The 20,542-nt window shown below is 40.1% G+C and overlaps 1 protein-coding gene across 1 annotated transcript in view; it reads left to right on the top strand.

The window, feature by feature from the left end:
• ZNF654 (zinc finger protein 654) overlaps positions 1-20,542 on the top strand; it is a 59,751-nt gene that overhangs the window by 3,814 nt on the left and 35,395 nt on the right. Inside the window, exon 2 of the mRNA XM_074972583.1 lies at positions 15,969-16,114. Coding sequence (XP_074828684.1) covers positions 15,969-16,114 — 146 coding nt within the window. The remainder of the gene's footprint in view (positions 1-15,968; positions 16,115-20,542) is intronic.

Here is a 20,542-nt window from a genome sequence, read left to right as displayed (position 1 = left end):
GCTGCAGACCAGGGGACTTAAATTTATAAAAGAAAGCAAGTTAACACTTGCTGCTGAAAGGGTAAATGATCTTCTGGTGATAGTGAATAGGTATTTTAAAAAAAAAAAAAGTCAGGAAAATAATTGTTTTCAGAATAGTAGAGAGAGTATATATAATTTCCCTGCTAATTTCTTATTCTTTCACTCTGAAGTACTTTTTATAGGGTGGCAATGAGTTGCTTAAACCTACACATGTTAAAAAAGCTTTTGAAAAAATAAATTAAAAAATGTGAAGTGAATGAGCCATATTTCAATAGCAGTCAGCCATCCAGATTGTGTATTAGTAGGCAATTGCTGCATTTCTTGGGTGGCTGAAGGTATTCAGTCTTGTGCCTCACAGTGTACCCAAGACAGCCTTTTAGGTAGCCTGCACCTAGTACCCAATGATGTCCTACTCCAGTGTGACTTATTGCAATACTCACCCATATCCATTAAATCTGTATTAAAATACACAGATCTATAGCATATCTCTGTTTGTACATCTGTGCTCATTTACCAAATTGGTAGAAAACAAAGGAGTGTACAACTAACTCTTCAAGCTCTGTAGAATGTATTTAGTAACGTAAAGCAATAAACATATATACAAGGACCTAAACACTTTTGTTAGTTTCACTGTTCATTTAGGACCACTCCTTTATTGCAATGGATTACTTACAAAGGATTGCTTCTAGACTATTTTTTTGTGCCCTGGATTGCTGTTTTTGTTCTTTATGTCAGCACAGCATGATTTCTTCGTATAGAAGAGCTAATTCAAACTTTCTAACTGTGTAAAATTAAAGATCTATAATTCAAAGCTTCTGTATACCAGTACAGGCTGAAAGTGACCACCTCTGTGAAAGTCGTCTTGATATTTTATACATGGCCCTTCAGTAGTATCTTTCTAACTATCTGAAAGAGCTTTACAAAAACAAGTAATGGTGCACATAAAATTTGAAGTCGTTAACGCATGTTTTGTTTTCAATGACTTCTGTTTTTATTCTTTTCAGTGACAACAGTCATTTGGAAGTTGTTACTTCTGGGTGCAAAACTGGAAATGGTGGCTCCAGACAAATGATAGGCTAAAGTAGAAGGTTAAGGCAACTCTCTAGAGGGTTATAAGTGTGTTTATGGATGTTGTCCTGGCAAAAGAAAGTATTTCCAGTGGTAGCTGCTTTGAAAACAAACCTTAAAGGTAAACTGTGGAAGCACATAAAAATGGAAGTATCTTGACAGATCACTGCAATTATGGTGAAAACAATATTGAGATATGCCTTATCATTGTAGTGAGTAAGCCCCCCTGAGTGCATAGTAATGTTTTGATGTTACACAACACTGCTGTGACTGACTTGATTTTTTTTTCAGGTCACTTAATGTGTATAAATTTGAGAAGATTACTTTCTGTGTTCCTAAGAAATACTTGTGGAAATCTTTTATTATTTAATGACTTGGTTAAAGGGAGCTCTGTAGATCAGTTTACAGCATATATGTTAATAACTTAAATTCAAGTTCACCATAGCTAGTATTTTGTGATTGGGTTTATATAGTTGTCTATACGGTTGTGTAAAGATACTAAATTTTATTTTAAATGTTGCTAAAATGATTACTAAATGATTCTGGTCTTAAATAGAAAAGGAGGACTTGTGGCACCTTAGAGACTAACCAATTTATTTGAGCATAAGGTTTCATGAGCTACAGCTCACTTCATCGGATTATGCTCAAATAAATAAATAAAGCTTATGCTCAAATTGGTTAGTCTCTAATGTGCCACAAGTACTCCTTTTCTTTTTGCGAATACAGACTAACACAGCTGTTACTCTGAAAACTGGTCTTAAATAGCAAAGGAGTGTAAGGACTGAACAGTGCCTGCTATCCTCTACTGTGGCATCAATTTACAGCACTGCACAGAGGGAGGTGGCACCATTTGCACCACAGTTTGGTTCTGTTTTGTTTTTGCAGATGCCAGCTTGTCTGATGGTTTTCTGTTCTCAGATAATAATTTAGTAGTGAAAACTTACGTGCTGAAATGGTTTAATACATGTTTTAGCCAGGGAGCAATTTTGAAAATACCGTTTATAAAACCTTTTAAGACGCTACTGGAAAAACTTGGTCAGTGCTTCTAATTTAAAAATAAAAGGCTAGGGATTAAAAAGAGAATTTGGTAAGCATTTAGGCCAAAATAGTGTAACCTGTTGCATTTTTCACGGGAAATAAAATGGCTACGGTAGTGTCTTGTTTTTATCTATATCTGTTTTGAGTGTGCCTCATTTTCATGTGGAATTTAGATACAAAGACATTGGATATGTCCATAATGTAGGAAAAATGTGAATGTTTGAGTTGTTTTTGTTTTGGGTAAATCATTTATTACCCTTCTATTAAATACAACTTTTTAAAAAACTTTTCAGTTTAAACTAGAGAGTCAGACTCAACAGTGTATTCACTTTTTAAACATGCAACACCCCCCCCCCCCCCAAAAAAAAAAAAACAAATTTAGTATAGTGGGTTTATGTCAACCTCTAGTTACCTTCATGTGTTTGGGGGCCTTCATGAGTCTCATACCTAATATTTTTTCAAAGTTATGCATTGCAATTTAACCACTGAAATCTCACTGACATTCTAGGGAGTTACAGAGCTCAATCCCTATGCATAACTCTGCATCTTAACCCTCTCACATAATAAAAAGGTAGTTCTCAAGGCTTCAGAATGTATGTTACAGCCCCTTGTATCAATTATGTATCAATATCTGATAATACAAAATCTATCAAAGTTCTTATAGCCACTCACTCAGGTTAACATGCTTTTCTTTTTGTGTGGGGCCTGATTCTCGGGCTGTTTCATATGCAGAAGTCCAATAGAAGCTAATTTTGCCAATTTCAGAATAAGTATTATTGGATTTTATTTTTGAATGGATCTAATACAGTTGTTTGAAACCTACTAAGGGAAAATCATATGTTGCAAATAAACCTGTGTAACATCTTGGATTATTGGAAGCCAATGGAATTTAAAAATTCATTTAACCTGTCAGTTCACTTTACATATTTGCTGCATTTTTCTCAGGTTGGTCAATAAAAAGGAATGAAGTTCATTTCACTTATAATAAACATTCAATTTTTTTAGTTCTGCGTAGTTAAGCATTGTACGGGTGTATTTAAGGTTGTAATGAGATTCTTTTTTTTTTTTTTTGGTTTAAATTGTTTCTTTTGGTCTTAAATTTTAGAAAATCTTACTTCTTCTAAACTTAGATTTGTCGCCACTTTTAAAGATTGTATGAAAATGTCCATTACGAACCCTTTTTCATATAAGCACTTTACGTAACAATGACTATTTGGGTGTAAATTAGCAGCCCCATTTTACAAATGGAAAAACAACCATTTAATAACTTGCCCAGGAAACTTGGTGTAGTAGAACTCTGGGCTTCTTGCTCAGATACTTGCAAACCTTGTGCAAATCACTGTTAATATGAAAAATAAAATTACTGTACTACATTGGTGCAGTTTGTTTGGTTTGCTGTTTTGTTGGGACTCCTCCCAGAAAGCCGGCCTAATTGTAGTCACTACTGATTTCTAAACATCATGCAGGAAATGTTTAATACCTGTGGGCATAATCCCTTAACTGTTCACATTCATATTACCAAATTATTCATTTGTTTCACTTGCTCCTATTTACCCTCCCCTGAATTCAGTCCTTCTATCCTTGTTTACATTCTCCCCACTCATCTCCCCACATTCATGCCCACTCATCTTTTGCTTGTTTAGTATTTTCCCCTTCAATTACTTCCTACTGTTTCTCCTAACCATCTAGTTCATCTTTGCTTTATGCCTATCCCCAAGTCAGTTAACTGCTGATGACCCTGTACACTCACCCCCACCCCCCAAATCTGGTAATTGGCTACTCCCACTCCCAAATAAACTAGTGCTTGTCCTTCCTCCAGTCTACGGGCAAGTCTACACTATAAAATTAAGTCGACCTAAGTTACGTCAGCATACAGCCACTGCAGTGAATTAATTGGTTTTACGTGTCCACGCTACGCTCCTTGTGTTGATGGTGTGTGTCCTCACCAGGAGTGCTTGCACAGATTTAACTGCCAGTGTGGGGCTTTGTGGGATGATTTCTGAAAGGCAGCAATAGTCGACATAAGTAACACAGCGTCTACCTAATTACATTGACTTAAGCGCTACGCCTCTCCTGGATGTGGAGTTATGTTGGTGTAGTGGGCAAGTTACTTTGGTGGGATCTACATTTTTAGTATACATTCGTACAGAGTTAGGCGATGTAAACTGCCTTAGGTCGACCTAATGTTGTAGTGTAGACCAGGCCTTAGTGAGTGTCTGGAGTCTCTATTCTTATTGCTCTTCTGTGTACCAGGAGACAGGGGAAGCTGCTAGGACAGGAGTAGTCAATAGGCAGACTGCAGGCCAGATCTGGACCGCCAGATGTTTTCCAGTGGACTGCATGGGCTGTGCCTGCTCCCCAGTGCAGGGCCTCCACCCCCTACTGGGCGGGGCTGTGGGGCATGGGGTGGAGGCCCTGCACTGGGGAGCAGGCACAGCCCATGCAGTCCACTGGGCAGCTGTTTGTGCAGCCTTAGCCTCAGCCCCACGGGCAGCAGCACAGTGATGTGGGGGAGGGATAAGTGGCAATGTTTGCAGTGGGATGTCTCCACACACACCTCCCCCACAGACAGCCTAATGTGTCTGCAATATACCCTGCCCCTCCAGTCAGGGAGCAGTGGGGTGTCACGTGCTCGATCTGAGGGCAGTGTTGTCCAGGCCCTCATTCAAACTCTTGTCTTCTTCCCCTGGAGACAGCAAGGCCAGCTGGGCCATGGAGCTGCGACTCGTGGGCCGTAGGCAACCCGGCTGGTAAGCGCCTGACAGGATTCTGGGCACTGAGTGCAACACAGTGCCCCTCATCCTGGCCTCATGCCCACCCTCCCCCCCCTGCCACCCCCGAGCGGTACCTGGGGCCCTTCCTCATCCTGGCCTCATGCCATCTGCCCCCATGTGGTCCCTGAGCCCCCCTCACCTCAGCCACAAGTGGTCCCTGGAGCCCACCACCCTGTCCTCATGTGCTCTCCACCCCCTGTCCTTTGGAGCCAGTCCCCAGAGCCCTCTCCAGTCCCTCCCACCCACCCCAACTGGTCTCTTTCCTTCCTTAATCCACCTCCAGTCAGCTTCTGCCACATCCCGGCCTCCCCGCATCTGCGTAGGGCTGGTATCTGAAGTCTCCTTGGTCCCTCCTGCTACCTGGAGATTCCTTCCTGCCCCTTTGCTATCCCAGCTCCCAAAGGGGCATTGCACCGCTAGCTGGATCATAGTCCAATAGCTTCATCTCTTGGCTCTGACTCAAAAGTACTCACATCCTGCTTTGCTGCCAGATCCCAGCCCATACCCATTCCTCTTCCTCTCTGCCTCCATCTCTGCTACTTGGCTCAGTTGGGGCACAGAGGAACTTAGGACAGGGAGGGGGAGTGGCAACACCAGGCAGCTCGCGCCTGCCCCGTGTGTCCCCTTTTCAGTTTAGGGAAATAAGGTCACCTTACTCTCTGGGTGGGGAGCTGGTGGGAGGGGGGCGGGGGGAGTTTTGGATCTTGGCGAGACCTTGACCTTGAAATTTGGATTTGACAAAAAATACACTACCTGTGTGCTAGGATTTTCTTTCCTCTTCTGTTCTATAGTGTTGGCACTGGGATCTTCGCTCTTTATTTCCTATCCCACAAGCTTAGGGAAAGGTCAAGCTTGAATCTTTTCTTCTTTTCCCACAAGGTCTGGTAGGAAGGGGCAATCAAGCCTTAGATAATCACTCCTGTGTCTACAGCTCTCACTTCCTGGCTGAGGGGAAAAAGGGGTCGCAATGGGTGCTGGAGGAAGGGACCGGCATCTCTTTGAGCAGGTGAACCAGCATCCTCTTCCTGGCCAGGAGCTGCTGGCATGGGAGGAAAATGAGCCCCAAAGCCAACTCCTCCCCAGCTACAAAGTAGATGTCTCCTGCTGAAAGAGTTCGTTTGTGTGGTAACACTCCTATTCCAGGGGTTCTCAAACTGGGGGTCGCAAGGTAATTACATGGGGGGTTGCAAGCTGTCAACCTTTACCCCAACTCCACTTTGCCTCCAGCATTTATAATGGTGTTAAATATTTAAGTTTTTTTAATTTATAAAGGGGGTTGCACTCACAGGCTTGCTATGTGAAAGGGGTCACCAGTAAAAAAGTTTGAGAACCACTGCATTATTCAGCGTGTAGTACATTCCAGCAAGGTGCATAAGTACATGCTTGCACAGTTTAGGGGGAGCTGTGGTAATGACGATTCATTAGGGTATTATTAACATAAGTTATTAGTGTAAAATATTTTAATATTGATTAACCAGTTATAGGTGTAAAATTCTAGGATTTAGCTTTTTGATAGAGGGGCTGACAAATTATGGGTTTTAAATTAAAAAAACTGTCAAGTACATTTTTGGTGCTGCTGAAACAACTGGTATTTAATGCTACTGTGTGAAAACAAATTATTCTCACCTTATGGGGGAAATCCATTTTTGTTTATTTTTTAAGTCAGATATTGATAACATTCCAGTGAAAGTACAATCGTGTATTCTGTATGTAAATACTCATTAAAGAAGGAATACCCAGTTTTTTGTAAAAGTATATCCTATATGCAAAAGAAGTATCAGTTGGCTTTGAGACGATTAGAAGCTAGGTTATGTTAAAACTATATGCTCTAAGACCGCTTTCATTGTATTTTTTTAATTGCTTCTTTGAAAAACAGTTTGCAAAATATATCTCTGCTATAACAGGATTTGTTCCCAAAAGAATGAAAAATATCATGTTAAACATAATATATAGGTGGTGACAGTTGCAATGATTTAACTGGAAGAGAACTAGCATAAAAGTCTAAAAGAAATTTTACTGAGCAACTATGCAACAAAATAACAAGAATGAAAAACATATATGAAGTTGTGGAAAATTATGGAAGTTAAGCAGAAATACCATGTGATCATGTAATCAAAAACTACAGTATGGATATATACAAGTAGTACAGAGGTAAGGTTGCGAATGCAACCTTTACCAAAGTTATGGAAAATGAATTTTTTCCCTAAGGTAACTTGAATAGTACATTAATATATTTTTTTCCGAAGCAAATGTTTCTACAAAACCATTACTTATGTTTAAGGCTACGATTTAGTCACGGAGGTCATGGGATTCCGTGACTTTACCAGACCTCCCTGACTTCTAGGGCTTTGGGAGGAGGAGGCGGGACTACACCCCTGCCCTACAATGGACTGGCTGGAACCAGGACCCTGCAGTCCTGCTGTTTCATCCAGGGGGGAGGGGCTGCAGCTGGGGCCGGAACCTGTCATGTGTCAGGCCTGGCGGGGGCCAGGCACCCCAGACCCACTGCATCCCGGGCTTGGCAGGGGCCATGTACCCCAGCCCCGCTGCTTTCACCAGGGACAGCAACCGGAGGCCAAGCGCCCACCTTGCGACTTCCCAGAGCCGTGTGTGCCCCCACTCCACTACGGCTGGGGCTTGGCGGGGGCTGAATTGGGGGCCACGCACCCCTGTCCCGTAGCTGGGCCAGCTCTGGAGCAGGGGCTGTGTGCCCTCTGTGGCTGTGCCTCTCACTGCAGCCAGTGGAGTCAGGGATGTGCCCCCCTGCCACAGTGAGGGGTTCGGCCTGTCAGTCTCTTCTTTCCCCCAACCCCCCATGGGACTCCATTCCTCCCCTCTACCTCTTATCTGAATACTAGCAATCTCATTGCACCCTCTTGTTTGATTTGGAGGTGATCTCAGATGCATTTGCCTTTTTCATCTTTGTAAAATCAGTTACTCTGTATAAAGTAGCCAATTTTATAAAAATGTCAACAGCTCTCTAATCCAAACTGGGCCTAAAAAAAAGGTTAAAATTAATATTAATAAGGTGAGGGGAAATATGATTTTACTCTTTCAGAAGTATAAATATTTAGTCAAATGACACTAATATTGAAATCCATGTTTGTTTTCACTGAACAAAACTTTGTCCCAAGAAAAATACCCATGCCAATGAACATCTGGATGGCTTTTTTTTTTTTACGGCGAAACTTAGTTTTCATACCTTAAGGGCCTGCACCCATGACAACTTAGTTGTATAATTTGTCTTTTTTAGAATAGCCAATAACTACTTCTTTTTTCAAGTACAAAAGGAGAGACTTACTTTGGCAAATTAAAAACTGATTAACCAGTATATCTCATTTTTACATGTAGAACAGCAAGTTAAAATTAAATGCCACTTTTCCAAAAAGAATTGCGGCCGCAGCACAGCGTAGGTAAACTGTGCCTCTGTTTTGTCATGTTAAATTTACCTTAGCATGTATCTTGTAACACTGTTTTCTCCATAGTGAAGGAGTGTTAATGTGGAATAATTTCGTTGACTTCAGTAGAGTTGACTCGTAATTTAGGCGAGTGTAATTAGGAGCAGAATTTGACCTCTAATACCTGCTGAGTCAGAATGTTTGCAATATTCTTTTTCTTAATTCCTGAAGACAGCAGCACAGTCATAGGTGAAAATTTTTAATAGAAATTGAACTATAATTTTAATTTAGGCTGTAAAAATAAAGTAAATCAAATCTTAAATTTTCCATTATAATTTGAAGTACACGGTCATGAAAAAAGTAATTGTAAACACCAGTAAATGAGAACACTCTTGTGGATAATATTCTTTGTCCACCTACTGCTATTTATTGGTTACTGGAACTATTCTTATTACTCATTATCTTGCAGCACCTAGTAGTAATATTGTATCGAGCCATGCTGCCTGGAGTACAGAGCCAGCATGAGAGTCTAAGGCCTTTACACAGGAGGCTAAGGCTGGGGGCAAGCTGCTCAGCCTTTATGGGAGGAAGGCAAACCTCACCTGAAAGTGCAGGAATCCTTTCCGTGAAGGAATCCTGTGGAAAGTGTTCCCTCCTGCAGCTTTTCGCATTGGAAGCAGGGCAGGAAATGTTCTGGCATTTGATTTATTAGAATTAGCTTGCATGCACTTTAACAAGTTAAGATTTTTCCTCAAATTAATATCTTAAATTACTGTTAAAAAAATTTGTGACCCAAGACCTCTTAATGACAATTCGCAAGGTGATGCAGAGGGAATCTCATGAGACTGGTGTGTACATTATAGTCCATCAAGTGATGTCATGTGGGACCTCAAATGATAGCTTGTGTTACGTTTCACTATACTTATGACCAGTGTATGTACAGATACTGCATAAGAAGTTGTGTGTATGCACAGGAAAATATACTCTTAAAGTTTATCAAGGTATGGTCACGAGCAATGGTGAAAAACAGGTTTTCTGTCAGAGGAGGTATTTAGTCATCTGTCTGTTTACGTTTAAATTGACTGTTGTCTTGTTCACAGTGTGTCCCCTGGATCACCCCTTTGAACTGAATACAAATGTAGGATTGTAAGAAAGAAACTAAGGGGGAAAACAGCATGGGGTAGATAAATTTATCTTGAGGTGCATACCAAAGTTTGCTTGACTATATTTGGGAGCCTAGAAGACACCCAGACATGCTTCACTGAGGAAGTAAGAGGACAGCGCTTTTGCTTAATTAAAAAAAGATTTTAACGAGGCTTGGTTGAAAATGCTGGAGAGAACTTTGGGTGAGATAAGCTTCTTTAGAGAAGAGAGTAACTTGTTAGTTATATTTAGTCTGCAGAAAATGTTAGATTTTTTTATTTGTAACCATTTGTTTCCAATGTTCTTACTCACTGTTACTCAAATCTCTTTTCTTTGATGAGAAACTTACTCATTTTCACAATAAATATATCTGTGCTGTGGTGTTAAGCAAAATGGTCCTGAGTTGAATCTTACAAACTGTGATGTACTGTTCCTTTGCAAATTGTAAGCCTGGTAATTCTGAGAGTTCTGTGGGTGCTGCAGGGAATCCTCTTAAGTTTTTGGGGGTGGTGTGCCTACAGAGAGAGAACAAGGCCTGGAAGTTGCCGGCGGCTGGTGGTTTCAGGAAGCTGATCCACAGTGGGCACAGACCAGACTGCTGCACACAAAGGGAAGGTGCAGCGCTGCCTCACAGTGTTTTCATTAATTGAAAGTTGGTTGTACATAGATAATACCCATTTCTTTCTTAAGGGTCCTAAAAGGTCTTACTAAGTGCTCACTCACCGCTAAAATGTACTGAACTCCGGGGTGAAAATTTGCATCCATTTTGCACTGACAACACTACGCATATGTTAGGAGTGGCAACGAGCAACTTCTCCAACTAAAACTACAGTTAAACTTAAATAGTTCATTTTTAATAACCTGTAGTGGAAATGGGCCATAATTCCTTACTCCGGCATAAAGCTGACCTGGCCATGTATTAGTCATCAGTTACTGTAATTAAAATTAGTGTTGGTACTAGAGTAGAACCATTCCCAAAGTACAGGAATTTGAAGTGATTAGCCAGGCTTTTTTGTCTGCTGCAGTCTCTGATGGTATTTTATTTAGTTGTCATTCTTTTTGAGAAACTGATCAGAATACTGAAGTCAGGAGAACCAATCTTTCTGTTTTAAGCAGTGCCTAAACACTAGGTAGCAGATACCTTCTTTGGTCCAGGAATTTTGGTAGACCCTATGAATTACAGCTTTCTTCTTTTCTCCAGTGTTTGTAAACCAATAGTCATTTTGTAGTCTGGGTTATAAATGTATGTCCAAATTTATTTTTAAAGGTCATAGTAGTGTGACAGTTTCAAGATATGCAATGTATGGCATGCTAATTCAGCATATTCAGCTTGAAAAATTCAGGTTTTTTATATAGGAGGCATAGCTGTTGAGAGGGCTTTAAGCTCAAACTTTAAGTATACAAGCAAGTTTAGAATAAATATGGATCATTTCCCCCAAAAAACTAATATTCAATCTTGTCTGGAATGTCTTTCCTTAACAAATACTTCAGTATATTTCTTCCCTCTGTGTACTGGTGCTTCCAGTTAGCTGGGTGAAGAAAATGTCTAACTTCATAGATTTGGGCTTATGGAGACCTACAACTGTAGATTGAAAAATGAAAAAAGGAACACAGGACCGCTATTCTAGTCTTTCTGTTTTGTTTAGCTAACTTCTGTCTTCCTGTCTACATTTCTCTTGTTTGTCCACGTTTCATCCTTTTCGATCATGTTTTTCCTTTATTCTGTGATAGTGATTGTACCTAAGCATATTACTCTTTGTACTTAAAGCATGTCTCCTTTTGATGGTTGCGCTGTTCTTGAGTGTTGGTTATTTACAGTTACTCTTTGGATGGGTGGCAGGACAGGAATTTTGGCAGGAGGTGATGAATGCATGCTCGACTCACTAGACCAGGGATGGGCAAACTATGGCCTACTGTCCGTTTTAATCCAGCCCTCAAGGTCCTGCTGGGGAACGGGGTTGCGGGCCATTCCATGCGGCTCCCAGAAGCAGCCGCATGGCCCCCCTCCTCCAGCTCCTACACGTAGGGACAGTCGGGGGCGTCCACTCTGCACGCTGCCCTTTCCCCAAGTGCCGCCCCTGCAGCTCCCACTGGCCGGGAACCGCAGCCAATGGGAGGTGCAGGGGCAGTGCCTGCAGATGGGGCAGTGTGTAGAGCCGCCTGGCTGCGCCTCCGCGTAAGGAGCCGCGTAAGAAGGGACATGTTGCTGCTTCTGGGAGCCACTTGAGGTAAGCGTCGCCTGGAGCCTGCACCCCTGAGCCTCTCCCCCTGCCCCAGCACTGATCCCCCTCCCACCCTCCAAACCCATCAGCCCCACCCCAGAGGCCCCCCCCACCGCACTCCAGCGCCCCAGCCCGGACCCCCCTCCCGCACCCTGAACTCCTCATTTGTGGCCCCACCCCAGAGCTTGCAACCCCTCCCGTACCCCAACCCCAATTTTGTGAAGTTTCGTGGCCCGCCATACAATTTCTATTCCCAGATGTGGCCCTTGGGCCAAAAAGTTTGCCCATCCCTGCACTAGACATATGTACTTCACTTCTCTCGTGCTTATTTATGCATACATATTCTTTCAAATAGAGGGGAGACAAAGTGAATTAGAATGAAATGGAAAGGTAGCAAATTCAAAATGGATAAAAGCACTTTTTTTTCACAACACAATAGCATGTGGAACTCAGTACTACAAATGTTGCTGAGCCCAAAAGCTTAGCAGGATTCACAAAGGGTCAGACATCATTTATAGTGATGATAAAAATATCTAGGATTAATCTAATGAGTATGAAAAACCCAAGTATTGAAAGCTATTCAGTGTCTCATGTTTCATAGTATAAATCAAAATTTTAACTATTGGAGGTCAGGGAAAAAACCTTCCCTGGGCATGATATGCCATAAGGTGGTACTATGGGGTTTCTTCTACCTTCGTTTGAAGGAACTGATACTGGCTACTGTTTTAGACAGGATATGGAACTAAATGACTGGTCTGATCCAGCGTGAAAAATTCATATGTTCCTTTGCCAGTTCTGTCAAAGTCTATAAACAAGTGTAATACTACGATCGGTTTATCTGCAAATGAATGACATTTTTTGGAAGTTAATAGAATAGTGTAAATAAACATACTGGTGTAATATCCTAGAGATGGAAGATCTTCATTTGCTTATAGAGTAGAAACAGAAAACGTCCCTCCACACCATCCTTAAATCCCAGTCCTGATCTGTATGCGACCAAATCTTAATTTGAAAACATAGTTTAGTTTCCATGACTATTCAGTCCTTCAGCCATCTGCCAAAGGCGCTAATTGTGCCTGAGGTGTTCATGTTGCAGACAGATATCTGCTACAACCAGGACCGATGCCACCTACTCATATCCCATAGGCCACTGAACATCTTAGTCTGAATGGATTTTGGTAACTACTGATTTGATCCAGAGGCGCAGAAGTGAAAATTTTCATATCCCATCACCCAGTCCACTCTAATTTAAGTAAAGTAGGAAACGCACACAATTTCTTCTAGACTCGATCTGTTCTGAATGTGTTATAATCTGAAATGAAAAGGAACCCCATCACAGCTTTGGACCTCATCCATTCTACTTGGCTGTTTATGTTACGATTCACTGTAACATCTGCTCACCACAAAAAAAATAAAGGAGTTTATTCTTTGCATACTTGTGACACACAAAAGTAAGATTCCCTTTTTACAGTTGAGAATTGAGGCACAGAGCAGTCAAGTGATTTGTCCAAAGGTATCTGAGAAGTCTGAGGGTATGTCTATACTGCCCACCTTACGGTGCTGCAGCACTGTAGACACACTTTATCGCTGGGGGAGAGCTCTCCCAGCGATTAAAAAACCAAAGTAAAACAAAAAACCGCACCCTGAACGAACGGTGGTAGCTGTCTATCCTGGTGCTTTTCAGCGCTAAATTTTTTGTCGCTCGGGGGGGGTGTTTTCAGACCCCTGAAGGACTAAAGTTTTAGTGCTGAAAGTGGCAGTGTAGATACAGCCTGAGTCAGAGCCCATTTTGAATCTGCATTTTTTAAATCAGTCCTGTACTTTGGCCACCAGGTATCATCACCTTTTTTTTCTGCACTGCCATTTTTGGCTTGGCTCTAACCATTTATATTTGCATACAGCATATTTAGAACTGTTAATGGTAATCGGCTAACAATATTTTGCCTGTCAGAGATGTAGGTGGCACGTGGTTGGCTTCCTGTAAATGGTCATGCCTTTTTTTGTATCGTAGAATGGATACCCTATTCGCATTTGCGTAGCTGGTCTGGTTGGTCCGCACAGAGCTGTGAGAACAGTGGTAGGACATCCGAATGCACTGCCACCCAGCGTACATGTTTTCTGAACATTCTATTTTTCTTCATTTAATTGCTCTGATTTTTCCCAGATGCCCTGAAAAGAACATAGTTAGACAGTATATGGTAGTTGTAAATGCATGAATACTGTTGTAGCAGGAATGGTACTGTATGGACACAAATGGAACAGTGTTATTGGTCACTGGTTAATGTGGCCATGCTTCTACCTGATATGGGGATTACAGTTGAAAACTGTAGCATGGATATGGCCTTGGATGGGAACTAAATGATCTTCATTTTAATCTCACATTCTTTATTGTGCTGATGACCTATCCTAAGTTTAATCAGTTAAGGGATATTTTTGATGTATTTGTAAATTTGTGTTGCATACAGTCTTAGATACAGTAGTATATCATTATAGTTCCATTTCTGATAACTTTAGGCTTGGAAGAATTAGATTTTTATCAATTAAATGTCAGTAAATGTCAGTTTCATTGTACACACACAAAATAACAAAACACAAATTTCCATCAGTGATAACAGAAATTTACAGATAGACCAAAAAAAAAAAAAATGCCACTTAAGAACTTACTAGGGTTTTATTCAAGGATATTTACTCTGTATATTCTGATATGTGATGTTGATAGTTTGTGTTTTAATGGTTATAAAGCTTTAACTTTTTAAATCCCAATATCTACTTTAATTAAAAATTCTTACCTCCCCATAATTTCCCACAAGTGTGAAAACTGACATTGATAAAAATTGAAAAAAAAAATAGAATTCTCTAAAGCCTACTTAGAACATTGTAATACTTTAGTGCTATATAAGATTCATCAAGAGTTTATTTTGTGTTCCTAGTATGGCCACAGTCTCCATTTTAATTGTTTGGGGTTTAGTTTGGACGGGCTACGTTTTACAAATGTTGTTAATAGTGTAAAAATATAAAAAGCCAGGACTACTTAGGATTCAGTAATTAACAGTTGTAAACATGTTGCATGCAGACACAAATCAGAATAAATAAAATTAGGATAACTCTATTAATGCAGAGGAGTTAAACCAAGGATGATTTTGGCCTCATATTTTAACTGGCCAAGGCTTTGAACTGGTGTGTTCAAACTAATTTATCAAGGGAGGGGTATATAGTGTGCGTACATACACTTGAATTCTTTGTATTTTTAAGGTGAACCAGTTGTCAATAATGCTTTGGCAGAACATACAAGACTTGACCATGAGGACACATTAACCTGTTCATGCTTATACTGAGGGGCACTTAAGAAGTGTTTTATAATGATGAATACATTTAGCTATCAAACCCTTTATTTTTACTTGTATGTACTTCATATTTAGGAAAGAGTCATTTCTGCAGAAAAGTACATTGTGCTAGCAGTATATATTTCTTTTTCTAATTACTTCTCTCTTAAATTTGTTTTCCTTTCTCTAATTGTACTTTTTCTCCTACAAAACTGGAGTAGTCAATAAGTTTAAATGTGACATACATAGAAAAAATGTTGCACACAAGATGTGAACTTCTTTTTAAAGGGTTTTCTAACCATGAAACCAACCAACAAACATAGTTTATCCTGTTTGGGCTTTTTCATAAACAGTTAACTGAAATGTCCAGTCTATTTGGAAGAAAAGCCCGTTAGCTAAAATTCTGCCCCCCTTGCCTTGGAAGCGGTGAGACTTCCAATTCTCCATGTATTTGTGCCTTTCAGGGAAAAAGTCCAGACATGTCCTTGACTTTAGGAATAAGGAATGTCAGTCAGAAAACAACCATTTTTTTCCCCCACTTAGTGACATTTAAAGTGGTAGGTCTTAATATGGCTGCAGACTATACCTTTTTCTTCTGTTGCAAAACAAAAGCTTGTATTTAAGCGTAGAGCATAATTGCTAATCTGATAGCATGTGAGAAGAATTCTTCGTCCATTGCTTTTTGAAAAGAATCAGTCAAATGATTTTTGGTCCATATTTTGTGGTGTAAGAAGGACAGGACTTCTTCCTTTATATTTTTGCTTTATCAAAATGAAAGAACACGAAAAAATTTACGTATATGAAACATTTTAAAACTGTTGCATCGTAGAAGAATGAATTGTGGTTTTATATTGATATCCTCTATTAAATCTGATAATTAAAAGCCTTTTTTTCCCTTTAAACTACAGACCTTTTTTACTATTTCTGGCATAAGAGAACATTCTCTGTTGTAATACAGGTTTGTGACTGTTTTCCCTATAGATTGTTGAAGACTATGCTGGAAGATGGCAGGTTCCTTTGCCTCAGCTTCAGGTGCTTCAGACAGCTCTTTGTTGTTTCACGTCTGCCTGTGTATCATTCCCAGCTGAATGTGAGCACGTACAATATGTTTTGAGTAGCCTTGCTTTGTAAGTACATCCTTTTTCCTATTAACTCCATTTATAGGCTAACTGTTAGTGTTCTACTTTTGCAGTGAAAGCAGCATGTCATAAGAGATCCTGTTTTGTAAAGGCAGTCTTACTTTCTACTATTTAAATACACAAGACCAAACTTATCCCTGGTGAACTAAATAAAGGAAGCTCTGAAAGGGATGACTTTAGCGTGTTCTTTTTGTATCACATTTACTCAAAGAACATGCTCAGGTCAAACTTGTGAAAGTGTTGTGGGGTTTCTTTTAACAAAACCACCTAATTAACAATAGAAGTGTGCCTGTGATCATTTTATATTTCCACTGACATTTTAAATGTTATGTTCTCCTGAAATATTTGCAAACCAACCATTGTGGCAATAAATGGCTATGAACAAAAGTGAAATTGACTGGTATATTTCTGTTGTCCAAGCAGTGAAATGCAAAAAGTAAATAAATTAAAAATTATTGTAATGGCCTAAGGTTTATGTAACAGGAAAAAAACTTTAAATTGTGACTCTAAATCTGATTCTTCAACAAAACACTTTTTGGAGAAGAGTTTGTTACATAAGATAGTTAAGAAAACATTTTTCTTTTGAGGAAAAGATTTGCTTAGGGTTAATATACACATCTTGAACTGATTTTGTTATCCTATTAATTTGCCCTAACAAAATCCTTCTCACCATCACATTTGTTTTCTGACTCAGTAAAGTAGATGCCAAAAACTTGAAAATGTCAAAATAAAAACAAACAATTCTTGTATCCTGTAGATATTGGCTCCTGTCATCAGTAGGTGGACAGAGGAAATTTGAAAGCATATTGAGTGTTGCTTTCACAAATAAGAGCTAGTTCTGGCTGAGTAAATGAGTTAATTATTTTGTCCAGCAGGTGGAACAGCTCTGTCTTGCTGATCTCTAGTTTTAACTGTTCTTAGTTTGTTTTTGTTACTAGTTTTACTTGGTCAGAATTAGTCATCTCAATGTGGGTTTTTGTGTTAGCTCCATGAACTGAGGGTTAGAAAAATATCTGTAGGGGAACACTTTATTGGTCTTCACATCTCCTGCTTGTATCTTCAGTGTGAGCTGGTAGACCCACCTTTTTTACCTAGTCTTTGAACTATCATCACTGATCCCAGGAGACATGAAGCTTTTATTTTGTGCACTCATGATATACTTAAAAAAGTGAAACTGAAGAATAGAGTAGATTTGTGGAAATATAACTCTTAAAAGTGAATAACTGTTGAGCGAAACCAGAAAAAATAGATTTATCAAGGTATGATGGTCATGTACCTGAGGATAAACTACTTGCCCCTATAGAGTAGAATGAATATAGTCATAGTATCGCCTTTTAGAGAAAGATCAGTTATTTTCTGAAGCATGATTCAAGTTGTTTAATACCTGGCTCATAGTTGATGCTTATTAGCTACTGTGAATCTTGTAAAAACAAAATACATTCTAAGAAAAATGTAGTGTTTCAGAGTAGGGACAATACCTTCATACGTGTCTGTATAGCACATAGCAGAATGTCATTTCGATCCTGAGTGGGGCCTGTGGGTACTACTACAACACAAATAATAAATAACGGTGACACCAAATTTAGTGTCTGTCCTAGTCTCGATTAGGTACTGATCAGAAATTGGGGCTAATTGCCGGAGAAGGGGGTGGAATGAGTTTCTCAATCTGTCACCCCTTACGTTAAACCTATGCACGTGAGTTTGGGAATGGATTGTCCTTAATTGCTTGCTTACCCCCAGCTTACGAATTTTAGGAGCATTGAGCACAAAACAAAGTATTCCTTCCCCCCCCCCCAAAAAAAAAATGCTTTGGTTGGCTTAGTTTTGCTGTGATGTCACAAAATGATTCTGGGGCATAACAGTTACCAAGGAAACATTGCTGAAGTATGCTAGCCCTAAGGGTGTTGAAGTCTCAGTCTTTCAGAAAATACACCACACATAATACAAAGTCCTAGCTCTGAAAGGAGAGAGAAAGGGAGGGAGGGAGGGAAGGGGGGGGGGGAAGAGAAGAAAAAACAGGAATCTGCCTGACCCCATATGGGCTTTCTCTACACTTGAGCAGGGTTTCCTTGGTAACCAGATGGTAAACTACTGAGAGCAGAGACTGCTGTTCTCTCTGTGCACTTACTAAGCAAACCATTCATAATAAATGAGGCAACATCTATATTCACTTTAATACAGGAGCTGTGTACTGGGGTCGTTGGTAAACAAACGTATACAAGCGCTGACTTGTAGCACCGATGTTGTCTGAAAAGATGGTGTGGCAAATTGCAGTAAACAACACGAATGTAGATACCTATTTAAAAAAGGTGTGGTGTGTCAGATCACATTTTGGAGCATCAGGAGAGATGAAATTAACTACTGTAATTTTGATATGTATGTAAAAAGATTGATGGGGAAGGAAGTTTTCAGTCTTGTTTTGACTGGCCGTCTGAGCCTGCTGATTTAAGCATGCAGCACATGTTGAAGGTGAAGAAATGTGAAAATTTATATCTACGATTCACTTTTAATAAAAACTAGAATGAAGGTATTTGCAGGTGATCCCAAATTCAGTCAGAAACCAAATAAAAACGGATAATTAGCTCGCGTTAGTGTAGTCTTTCCCAAGCAGTGTGAGAGTTCCCGAGGCTGGTAGTTTTCCAAGCAGTCACATGACACGTGACTTAAACTTACTGATCTCACTTCAGATTGGCAATGAGAATTTGTGGTTAGCAGGAGGTATTTCTGTTTCAATTAGCAAAATTGGTCTGATTTTCCTTTAGGATTGAGATTAAAGGGCCCTTGTGCAAAAGAACCACTACAGCTTTTAGTATGAAGGAAGGTACAAAAATTGACCATGCCCTTTTAAAAACAGAGACTCTAATGTAGAATATCTTAAATATTTTTTTTTGACAAATTCAAAGTAACTTTTTGATTCATCATTGGATAGAGAAGAATTAGGTGCAACTTAGTGTAGAAAGAGCTCAACCATACTTCCCTTTATAAAGAACATGACTTTTACAGAAATGTTTGTTGGCCTGGTCTATGTTTAAAATGTAGATCAACCTACCTGTGTCACTCAAGGGTGTGAAAATTTATACCCCGAGCACTGAAGTTAAGCTGACCTAACCTCGAGCGTAGAAATGACTTAACTAGACTGAAAAATTATTTAATCAACCTAGCTGTTGCCACTTGGTGAGGTAGATTACCTACATTGATGAAAAGACGGCATGCTACAGCAGTGCAGCTGTGCCGCCTGTAGTGTAGATATGCCTTTACTGTTCACCTTAGATTTTCTTGGCATTTGTACATACCTTAATTCCTTTCAATTGGTTTAGGGTTGAAGCTAGAGTAAAACAATTTGCTTTTACTTTAGGAGATATTTGGAAAATGAATTTCAAAAGTAGTGACTATAGAAAGTGAATTTTAATTGGTTATTTTCTAGGTAACTTATGAGCTGTTAAGTTGACCAAAACTTCTAAGCTGTTTTATAATAATTTTCTGAAACAGTCTTTCACTACTTAAAGTTTATCTGATACCTACAGTTGAAGGAATAAATGTTCCAGGCAGAGAAAGTGTTAAAGACAGGGATAAGTTGTCTCCACCAGTACGTTCTAAGATCAGTCCCCTCTTACCTTCAGCAGCTGCAAAGGCAGAGGATGCTGGGACTTGCACAGAAGCCCTGTTTGGGCCTTAATATTTCACGACCGCCCATGATTGGCATCAGTCTGATAAACTTCAAGCTCCATTCTCACTAGCTTCTCTAATGAAAATGGAGCTTTGTCTGGTCTTGGGTACATAAAACTATTTGGGTGTGAGAGAAAGGACCTCTGCTACTCTGGCCATGCTCCAGAGCTTTGTGGCTGAAACGCTTAGTGCCTTCATTACTTTATTCCCTTTTCCATGCTACTCTGAATTTGCATCCTCTGAATGAATAATTCAGCTGTCTTGCTCTAGTACTCCTCATAACTTTCCCAATCAGGAGCTGCATGTAATATGGGCATGATTCTTAGGAATTCCTCTGACTCCCAAAGAATTCTGAACAGCAGAGTGAAACTGACCAGAATGTTAGAACAGGTTGACGCTTAAAACGCTGCATTGGCACAGCTGCACCACTGTAGCACTTAAGTGAAGATGCTCCTACGTCGATGGGAGAGCTTCTCCCGTTGGTGTAGTGATCCCACCTTCCCGAGAGTCAGTAGCTATGTCAATGGGACAAGCCCTCTTGTTGACGTAGCACTGTCTACATGGGGGGTTTAGGTTGGTATAATTACATCACTCAGGGGTGCGGATGTTTCACACTCTGATAACACTGTTCCTAATAATGAATCTTCGGCTATAATAAACCTGGTCCCTGGATCCCACCTCCAGCCCCAGGGCTGCAACAGCGCTGGAGGAGCTATCAGCTGTACCACCCCTCAGGGCGGTGGGGCTCTT

This window comes from Natator depressus, chromosome 1 (genome assembly GCF_965152275.1).
Source record: "Natator depressus isolate rNatDep1 chromosome 1, rNatDep2.hap1, whole genome shotgun sequence".
Classification (NCBI taxonomy): domain Eukaryota; kingdom Metazoa; phylum Chordata; order Testudines; family Cheloniidae; genus Natator; species Natator depressus.
This window is presented reverse-complemented; position numbering and strand designations above follow the sequence as displayed.